General features: G+C 55.9%; 1 protein-coding gene across 4 annotated transcripts in view; it reads left to right on the forward strand.

Moving 5' to 3' along the window:
• MICALL1 (MICAL like 1) overlaps positions 1 to 9629 on the forward strand; it is a 36004-nt gene extending 26375 nt beyond the window's left edge. For all 4 annotated transcript variants that reach the window (XM_054469478.2, XM_054469476.2, XM_063663226.1 and 1 more), the window contains 6 exons: positions 221 to 347; positions 466 to 556; positions 707 to 780; positions 4716 to 4830; positions 5381 to 5427; positions 8348 to 9629. In XM_054469478.2, coding sequence (XP_054325453.2) covers positions 221 to 347; positions 466 to 556; positions 707 to 780; positions 4716 to 4830; positions 5381 to 5427; positions 8348 to 8469 — 576 coding nt within the window. In that variant the 3' untranslated portion in view covers positions 8470 to 9629. The remainder of the gene's footprint in view (positions 1 to 220; positions 348 to 465; positions 557 to 706; positions 781 to 4715; positions 4831 to 5380; positions 5428 to 8347) is intronic.
• Positions 9630 to 10450: the final 821 nt, after the last annotated feature.

Consider the following 10450-nt stretch of genomic DNA (forward strand, 5'->3'; position numbering starts at 1 on the left):
TTGGTGCTGGGACCAGTGGCATGCAGGGTTGTGGCTGTCCCCACACTGGCCCCTTCCCCACTGGGACCCTGCCTTCTTACCATGCTGGGGTGGGGGGCAGGGCCCAGGGCCTGGAGCCACCAGTGGCCAATGCTGGCCAGAGAAGAGGGCAAGGCTCCTGGCAGCAACCAGGCAGGGGAGGGCTCAGCTGGCCGTCAGGTGACCAGGCGCTGTTGGGCAGGTCCAGGCTGACCAGTACATCCCTGAGGAGGACATCCACGGAGAGATGGACACCATTGAGCGCCGGCTGGATGCCCTGGAGCACCGTGGGGTGCTGCTGGAGGAGAAGCTGCGTGGCGGCCTGAATGGTGCGGGAGCGGCTGGGAGGGCCTGTTGGGTGGGACTGGGGGCAGGAGCCTCTATTCCCCGGGGAACTGAGCCAGGCATGGCAGCCAGCCCTGGCCTCAGTGGGTATCTGGCTTCCAGAGGGCCGTGAGGATGACATGCTGGTGGACTGGTTCAAGCTCATCCACGAGAAGCACCTACTGGTGCGGCGAGAGTCCGAGCTCATCTATGTGTGAGTCCCCCCGCCCGGGGCATCCCTCCCTGGAATCCGTAGAGCTTAGAATGGAGAACCCTTACCCTCTTCCCTCATCAGTAATAGCGCAGGGCAGGGCAGCTGGGGCTCGGGCAGAATTGTTAAGAGTCACCTTATTCCCACCCCTAGCTTCAAGCAGCAGAACCTGGAGCAGCGCCAGGCTGATGTCGAGTACGAGCTCCGGTGCCTCCTCAATAAGCCAGGTGAGTGCAGCCACTGGCACTCCCCTGGCAACTGCCCTGGGGCCTGGTGACACGGAGGAGTGGAGGAGCGGGCGGACAAAACCCCAGTGGGATGCACAGGCAGACTGGGGACAGGGCCAGAGGAGGAGGCGCGGGGCAGGGCTGTCTGGGTCACCCCCGAGGATGGGAGAGACTATAACAGGCAGTAAGCTGGCTGGGGCTGTGGTAGGAAAAGGAACCGCACAGACAGTGTAGGGTATGGACGTCCGTGGTACCAGGGATGACAGGCTGTCAGTGAATGAAGATCAGGCCCAGGACCAGCCCGGCCTGATTTGTGCGTGGGTCAGACTGTTCCTTCTTCTGCCACTAGCTTGCTCTGTGACCTTGGGCAGGATTCTTAGCCTCACTGAGCCTCAGTGGCTTCACGTGTAAGACGGGAATGAAGGTCCCCACCTCCTCGGGTGTTCTTGGGACCAGGAGACAGTGGACGTGGACTCTGTACCCTCTGAGGGGCTGATGGCTGACGGTTACCATGTGGCTGAGTTGGGGTTTGGTGAGGAGGGCTCCTCACACGCCCTGTGATGGTGGAATGCAGTGAACCGCAGCTGCAGGCAGAGACCCCAGGACAATGGAAATTCCAGAGTTGGGAGCCAAGGCTTTTGACCACTTTCTTATGGCTCAGGCATGATGCCAGCCCTGGGCAAGGGCCATCTTGACAGATGGGAAGTGGAGGGCCAGAGAGGTCAAGGGACTTGGCTGTTGGTGACAGGGCTGGGCTTCCATCCATGTCTCTGATCTGGGACTGTCCCTGCACACACAGCCCCTCCAGACTGTGGGGATGGTGGCAGGGGAACTGTCTACTGACTGGGGAATTTGGGAGGCTGGAGTGTCCCAGGGGAAGCCACAGAATGTCCCCAGGCTTCTGCTGTCTTGTGTGAGTCACTCCCAACTCTCCAGGAGGCTGGGGCGCGGCCAACACTCAGAGCCACAGCGGCGCCCTGTGGCCAGAGCGGGCACGGCTCCTCTGCCTCCCTGGCTAGCCCGGCCCCGGGGCTTACTGTGGCTTTTCCAGCCCCTGTGTGGTGGCTGTGCGTCCTGGGCTTGTCAGCCTGTCCTGGATGTTGCTTTTGGAAGTTGAGGCTGGTGTATGAGGCCCCGAGTACAATACACCATGAGGGCCATTGCTTGGGGGCATAAGGCTGCTAGGTTCAAATACCAGCTCCACCTTCACTGTGTGACACTGGTCAAAGATTTCATGTCCCTGAGTCTCAGTTTCCCCACGTGTAGACTGGGGACATAACTTACCCAGGCCCCAGGTATGGAAAATGGCAAAGTGGGATTCAAACTTGGGTGGTGACTTGGAGGCGCTGCTCTGTCCCCAGAACCAGGTTGGGCCACCTGCTCCTCAATTTTGGCAAGGTGAGGCCATAGGGGAAAGGGGCAGTGGCTGAGGGGGCTTCAGGATATTTATTTATTTATTTTGGGGGGGGTATTTATTTATTTATTTATTTTTTTTTTTTGAGAAGGAGTCTCTGTCGCCCAGGCTGGAGTGCAGTGGCGTGATCTCGGCTCACTGCAAGCTCTGCCTCCCAGGTTCACGCCATTCTCCTGCCTGAGCCTCCCGAGTAACTGGGTATACAGGCGCCCGCCACCAAGCCCGGCTAATTTTTTGTGTTTTTAGTAGAGACGGGGTTTCACCATGTTAGCCAGGATGGTCTTGATCTCCTGACCTTGTGATCCACCCGCCTTGGCCTCACAAAGTGCTGGGATTACAGGCGTGAGCCACTGCGCCCGGCCCTATTTATTTTTTTATTTTTTTATTTTTTGAGACGGAGTCTCACTCTGTTGCCCAGGCTGGAGGGCAGTGGCATAAACTCGGCTCACTGCAAGCTCCGCCTTCCCAGGTTCACACCATTCTCCTGCCTCAGCCTCCCTAGTAGCTGGGACTACAGGCGCCTGCCACCCCGCCCCGCTAATTGTTTGTATTTTTAGTAGAGACGAGGTTTCACCATGTTAGCCAGGACGGTCTCAATCTCCTGACCTCGTGATCCGCCTGCCTCGGCCTCCCAAAGTGCTAGGATTACAGGCGTGAGCCACTGCGCCCAGCCCCAGCCCTATTTGTTATTATTATTATTATTTTTTTTTTTTGAGTCGGAGTCTCGCTCTGTCGCCTAGGCTGGAGTGCAGTGGCACGATCTTGGCTCACTGCACGCTCCACCTCCTGGGTTTACGCCATTCTCCTGCCTCAGCCTCCCGTGTAGCTGGGACTACAGGCGCCTGCCACCACACCCGGCTAATTTTTTGTACTTTTAGTAGAGACGAGGTTTCATCGTGTTAGCCAGGATGGTCTTGATCTCCTGACCTCGTTATCCGCCCACCTCGGCCTCCCAAAGTGCTGAGATTACAGGCGTGAGCCACCGCACCTGGCCTGTTATTTTTTTGAGATGGAGTGTCACTATGACATCCAGGCTGAAGTGCAATGGCGTGAACTCAGCTCACTGCAACCTCTGCCTCCCAGGTTCAAGTGATTCTCCTGCCTCAGCCTCCCCAGTAGCTGGGATTACAGGCGCCCACCACCACGCTTGGCTAAGGATATTTACTTTTTTTTTTTTTTTTTTTTTGAGACAGAGTCTCGCTCTGTTGCCCAGGCTGGAGTGCAGTGGCGTGATCTGAGCTCACTGCAACCTCCACCTCCCGGCTTCAAGCAATTCTCCTGCCTCAGCCTCCCTAGTAGCTGGGATTTCAGGTGTGCGCCACCACACCCGGCTAATTTTTGTATGTTTAGTAGAGACGAGGTTTCACCATTTGGCCAGGCTGGTCTCGAACTCCTGACCTCCGGTGATCCACCTGCTTCGGCCTCCCAAAGTGCTGGGATTACAGGCGTGAGCCACCGGGCCCGGCCTAGGATATTTATTTGAAGGCAGGGAAGCCTGTGGCGGTAGATGTTGTGGAGGGAAGGCCAAGTGTGGGCACTCATCCCTGGAGCCTGCAGGCTGGGGGAGGGGGAAATACTAGGGCCCCAGTGGGCACCTGGGGGTTGTCCTGTGGGTTGGCTGGGGCCTTGAGAGGAAAGGAGGCCGGAGGGGCAGCAGGTGTGCCCAGCTTCAGGGGAGCCTCCTGCTGGGCTCCCTGCCCCCAGCATCCCTTCTAGTCTACCTTCCTCCACAGCCTTGGATAAATGTCCCAGTATGTCACTTGGGTCGAGTTGCTTCTCCTGCTGGAGGATCCCTGGGGTTCCCTGTTGTCTCCTCGCCCCTGCCCCACCCTGTCCCTCCTGAATCTTGCCTCCCGCCAGAAGCCACCTAGTGAACATTTGTTGAATGGATGAATAAACATGAGCATGAGACCCTTGGTGCCGCCCTGTTCTTGCAGCAGGTGCTGTGCTGGCCCTGCTGGGGCCCCTTGCAGGGCTCTTTGGTAGGCAGCCTGGTGTCCTTGGTCTCTTCTGTTACAACCTTCTTTTCCCTAAGAACTCGTAAGCCCTGGCCGGGCGCGGTGGCTCACGCCTGTAATCCCAGCGCTTTGGGAGGCCGAGACGGGTGGATCATGAGGTCAGGAGATCGAGACCATCCAGGCCAACATGGTGAAACCCTATCTCTATTAAAAATACAAAAAATTAGCCAGGCGTGGTGGCGGGCGCCTGTAGTCCCAGCTACTGGGGAGGCTGAGGCAGGAGAATGGCATGAACCCGGGAGGCAGAGCTTGCAGTTAGCTGAGATCACACCACTGCACTCCAGCCTGGGCGACAGAGCAAGACTCCGTCTCAAAAAAAAAAAAAAAAAAAAAAAGAACTTGTAAGCCCCACCTATCGGGGCCCTTCCTTTCTGCACTCTTAGTTTCTAGCATGGTATTTAGCATGGGGCTGGCCTGCCGCACTTAGGCAGTGGCTCCTGGCGGCCTGGGGAGGAAGAGGGCTTTTCTACTAATCATGCCCCCTAACTTTTCTCCCTGGGCAGAAAAGGACTGGACGGAGGAGGACAGGGCCCGGGAGAAGGTGCTGATGCAGGAGCTTGTGACCCTCATTGAGCAGCGCAACGCTATCATCAACTGCCTGGATGAGGACCGGCAGAGGTGACATGGCCGGGGTGGGGGCTCCTGGGGGCAGGGCCAGAGCAGGTCAGGCTCTGGGCCCCATGGGTGGGGCAGCTCCCTGGAGAGCCAAAGACACAGTCCACGCCTCAGGCTGGGCCAGCCCTGCCCTCCTACCAGCGATCCCAGTGCACCGTTGCTCAGCCCTGTGTGGACAGAGAGGGGCATCTGCTCCTTCCTCCCGTGGGACTCTCAGCTGCTGCTGCTTTTTTTTTTTTTTTTTTTTTTGAGACAGCATTTCACTCTTGTTGCCCAGGCTGGAGTGCAATGGCATAACCTCGGCTCACTACAACCTCTGTCTCCCAGGTTCAAGCGATTCTCCTACCTCTGCCTCCCGAGTAGCTGGGATTACAGGCATGCGCCACCGCACCCAGCTACTTTTTGTATTTTTAGTAGAGACGGGGTTTCACCATTTGGCCAGGCTGATCTCGAACTCCTGACCTCAGGTGATCCACCCACCTTGGCCTCCCAAAGTGCTGGGATTACAGGCGTGAGCCGCCGCGCCCAGCTTAACTGCTGCTGCTTATTTCAGGGAGGAAGAGGAAGACAAGATGTTGGAAGCCATGATCAAGAAGAAAGGTGAGGCCCTTGCTGGGGATGAGACTGGTGCCCACTTGAACTTCGGCACTGGGGCTAGAAGGGAGGGACTGGTTGAAGGGAGGGTTGGAGCGGGCACTACCAGGATGGCTGTGCACAAACTCCGCAGCCTCTGTTTTGCAGAGAGGGCTGTGTGTAGCAAGACAGGCCAGCATACAGCCAGGAAGGCTGTGGCTTAGGCTTGGAGGGTAGCCGTGGGATGCCCTGATGCCCACAGAGACGACTGTGGTATATGGGAGGCATCTTCCCAGGGTGGATTTGCCCTAAGCTGTGCATTCCCCCTTGAGATCTGCAGCTGGTTTTGTTGGGGTCTGTGGGCCCAAACAGCAGTGCTTCCTGGGGACCAAGTGGTGCTTGAAACAGTTAAAAGAGTACTGGACAGGAGATCGAGACCATCAGGGCTAACACGGTGAAACCCCGTCTCTACTAAAAATACAAGAAATTAGCTGGGCGTGGTGGCGGGAGCCTGTAGTCCCAGCTACTCGGGAGGCTGGGGCAGGAGAATGGTGTGAACCCAGGAGGCAGAGCTTGCAGTGAGCCAAGATCATGCCACTGCACTCCAGCCTGGGCAACAGAGGGAGACTCCGTCTCAAAAAAAAAAAAAAAAAAAAAAGTACTGGACTGTGAGTCTAAGGATTTTTGTTTTTGTTTTTGTTTTGAGACAGAGTCCCACTCTGTTGTTCAGGCTGGAATGCAGTGGTATGATTTTGGCTCACTGCAACCTCTGCCTCCTGGGTTCAAGCAATTCTCCTGTCTCAGCCTCCTGAGTTGCTGGGACTACAGGCACATGCCACCACACCCAGCTAATTTTTTTTTTTTTTTTTTTTTTTGAGACAGAGTCTTGCTTTTGTCACCCAGGCTGGAGTGCAGTGGTACAATCTCAGCTCACTGCAACCTCCGCCTCCCAAGTTCAAGCAATTCTCCTGCTTCAGTTTCTTGAGTAGCTGAGATTAGCTGCCACCATGCCCAGCTAATTTTTGTACTTTTAGCAGAGACGGGGTTTCGCCATGTTGGCCAGGCTAGTCTTGAACTCCTGACCTCAGGTGATCCACCCGCCTCGGCCTCCCAAAGTGCTAGGACTACAGGTGTGAGCCACTGCGCCCGGCCCTGGCTAATTTTTTTGTATTTTTGGTAGAAACGGGGTTTCATCATGTGGACCAGGCTGGTCTCGAACTCCTGGCCTCAAGCGATCTGCCCACCTTGGCCTCCCAAAATGCTGGGATTATAGGCGTGAGCCAGTGTTCCTGGCTAGGATTTGGGTTTTGGTCTTGGTTTTACCAGTACCTCACTTTGTGGCCTTGTGGTTAGGTCTTGACTCAGGCCAAGTCAGACTACTTGAGTTCTAGTCCCAGCTCTGGCACTTATGAGCTGGGTGACTTTGAGCCGGCCAGTCTACCACTCTGGTCTCATTCTTTATATCTGCAGAATGGGGGTGAAAATGGCACCCCCTCACAGGTGCGTGCTGGGATTACTGAGATAATGTGTAAAATTTAGCTGAGGGCCCCGGCCCTACAAAGAGCTCAGTTGGTATTAGTCCATTTCAAAGGCCTACATTTTGCTTGTCTATAAAATTAGGGGCTCAGACAGATGATTTTGAAGGTTTCTCTTGCTCTGACAGCGTTTGTGTTGTAAGTAACAGAGCTGCGGGCACCAGCCTGGGTGAATCTAGCCTTTTAAAGATAAATGGGGGCCAGGCGCAGTGGCTCACGCCTGTAATGCCAGCACTTTGGGAGGCCGAGGCCGGCAGATCACGAGGTCAGGTGTTCGAGACCAGCCTGGCCAGCATGGTGAAACCCTGTCTCTACTAAAAATACAAAAATTAGCCGGGCGTGGTGGCGCTTGCCTGTAATCCTAGCTACTCGGGAGGCTGAAGTAGAAGAATCGCCTGAACCTAGGTGGCAGAGGTTGCAGTGAGCCGAGATCCTGCCACTGCATTCCAGCCTGGGCCACAGAGCAAGTCTCCGTCTCAAAAAAAAAAAAAAAAAAAGATAAATGGGGCCAGGCACGGTGGCTCACGCCTGTAATCCCAGCACTTTAGGAGGCTGAGGTGGGCTCATCGCCTGAGGTCAGAAGTTTGAGACCAGCCTGGCCCAACATGGTGAAACCCCATCTCTACTAAAAATACAAAAATTAGCTGGGTGTGGTGGCACACTTCTGTAATCTCAGGTACTTGGGAGGCTAAGGCAGGAGAATTTCTTGAACCAGGAGGCAGAGTTTGCAGTGAGCTGAGACTGCGCCATTGCACTCCAGCCTGGGCGACAGAGACTCTGTCTCAAAAAAAAGAAAAAGATAAAGATAAATGGATGCCATGCTTCAGAATTCCCGGATTCTAGGCCGGGTGTGGTGGCTCACGCCTGTAATCCTAGCAGTTTGGGAGGCCGAGGCAGGGGGGGATCACGAGGTCAGGAGATCGAGACCATCCTGGCTAACAGTGAAACCCCGTCTCTACTAAAAATACAAAAATTAGCCGGGGCATGGTGGCACCCACCTGTAGTCCCAGCTACTCGGGAGGCTGAGGCAGGAGAATCGCTTGAACCCGGGAGGCAGAGGTTGCCATGGGCCAAGATCGCGTCATTGCACTCCAGCCTGGGCAACAGAGCGAGACTCAGTCTCAAAAAAAAAAAAGAATTCCCGGATTCAGCAGAGCTCTTACATGTGCTGACCATCTTGATCTTTCCCCAAACACTGGAGGTGGGGAGGGGGAGGATGGGCCCCATCCTCTAGGTGGAGAGACAGAGGCTGGGAAAGGTGAGTGGCTTGTCCCTCCCGGGCTCCACACAGGAAGTGGTGGGGCTGGGCTGAGCCCTGCTGCCCATGCCCAGGCCTGTGTCACTGGCTGTAGCCTGCCCTGGATGTACCCCTCTTCTCCACTTTGTTAAGTGCTCCCCTCTCTGTGCTGCAGAGTTCCAGAGGGAGGCTGAACCCGAGGGCAAGAAGAAGGGGAAGTTCAAGACCATGAAGATGTTGAAACTGCTAGGAAACAAACGTGATGCCAAGAGCAAGTCCCCCAGAGACAAGAGCTAACAGCACGAGAAGCCAGTTGGGGACTGCCCCCTCCTGGACCAGCTCCTGAGCTGTGCTCTGTTTGAAGGGGGCGCCCTGCTCCCTTCAGATCAGTCAGGAGGAAGATGACTAAGGGGAGGGATCCTCTGGGTGATGGCCTCTTCCTCCTCAGGGACCTCTGACTGCTCTGGGCCAAAGAGTCTCTTGTTTATTCTCCAAGCCCCAGGCAGCGGTGATTCAGCCCTGCCCAACCTGATTCTGATGACTGCGGATGCTGTGACTGACCCAAGGGGCAAATAGGGTCCCAGGGTCCAGGGAGGGGCGCCTGCTGAGCACATCCGCCCCCTCACCCTGCCCAGGCCCTGCCATGAGCTCTGGCCTGGGTCTCCGCCTCCAGGGTTCTGCTCTTCCAGGCAGGTCAGCAATTGGCGCTGGGCCACACTGGCTTCTTCCTGCCCCATCCCTGGCTCTGAGTCTCTGTCTTCCTGTCCTGTGCAGGCGCCCCTGGATCTCAGTTTCCCTCACTCAGGAACTCTGTTTCTGAAGTCTTCAGTTAAGTTTGAGTTTATGACTGAGTGACGTGAATGGGCCTGACAGGCAAATCCATCCCTCTCTCCCTCATAGTTCCAGGAGCGGCTTCCCTTGTCTCCCCTTACTCCACAGGGAGCCTCCCTTGCCAGGACCAGGGCTGCGATGGCCATGCTGGGGCAGGTGGGTGCTCTGTTAGCTGCTCCTAGTGCTGCCCCCAGGCTGCAGTTCTGGTCCCTGGTTGTCAGGTAGGAAGGGTGCACTTGAAGCAGGTGCTCATCTCGGTTCCTTAACGTTTGTAGTCTGACCCCTCATTTAGGCTTTCCTCTGCCGCCCCGGTCCAGGGAAGAGGCTCGCTCCCGCCCATGGTCATCACTGGTCTGTCTGCTCTGTTGTCTGTTCTCTCCCTGACTCCCTCCCACTGAAGGCCTGATGGCCACTCACCCCTCTGGGATGGCTGTGGGAGAGGAGGAGTGATGGGGACCATCACCTTTTCTGCAGGAAATGTGCCCAGCAGCTCTTGGTCAAAGCACTGTTGCTATAAGCTATCTCTGGGATGCCTCTAGGCCCCCTTCCCTCTACACACCTCTGGGAAAAGATCACACTGTATTAACTCTCGAGGAGTTTCCTCACCAATAAACAGACAACCTCAACTGCCAGTGCCCTGCAGCCTCGGGCCACAGCGGCAGCCTTGTCTGCCCTCCCACCTGCCTCTGCCACACCTGGTGGCTGAGCATCTCTGGTTGCCCAGAGGCCATGTTGGGGCCATCCTCCAGGAGGGATCTCTGTCCTCACCGCCTGCCACTGGGCAGGATCCCTTTCCTCTGCAGGGAGAGGTGGCTTCTTGGCCATGCAGCCCCTGGCAGCCTCCTTCTAAACATGCCTGTTGGCCTGGAGCTGGCGCCACCAACTCCAGGGCCTTTCCAGGGCCAGACAGGTAACACGCATGAACCCGAGTGACAGCTCCGACGGGCTGTTTCAGTGTCAGGAGACTAAGCTGGCAGGGGCAGGGGTGAACTGGAGGCAAGTCAAGTCACCTGTGGCCTGTGGGGCTGAATGTGGGCCCAGTGTTGCCAGATCCTTTGTTTGTCGTAAGAAGCTAGAAATCCAGATTTTATGTATGTATAATTTGTAAATGCTGAAAGCTAGCCTGAATTTCTCTTTCTTTTTTTTTTTTTTTTTTGAGACAGAGTCTTGCTTTGTCGCCCAGGCTGGAGTGCAGTGGCGCGATCTCGGCCCACTGCAAGCTCCGCCTCCCGGGTTCACGCCATCCTCCTGCCTCAGCCTCCTGAGTAGCTGGGACTACAGGTGCACGCTACCATGCCTGGCTAATTTTTTGTATTTTTATTTTTAATTTTTTTAATTTTAATTATTTATTTATTTATTTTTTTTTTTTTGAGACGGAGTCTTGCTCTGTCGCCCAGGCTGGAGTGCAGTGGCGCCATCTCAGCTCACTGCAACCTCCGCCTCCCGG

Source organism: Pongo pygmaeus, chromosome 23 (assembly GCF_028885625.2).
Source record: "Pongo pygmaeus isolate AG05252 chromosome 23, NHGRI_mPonPyg2-v2.0_pri, whole genome shotgun sequence".
Classification (NCBI taxonomy): Eukaryota; Metazoa; Chordata; class Mammalia; order Primates; family Hominidae; genus Pongo; species Pongo pygmaeus.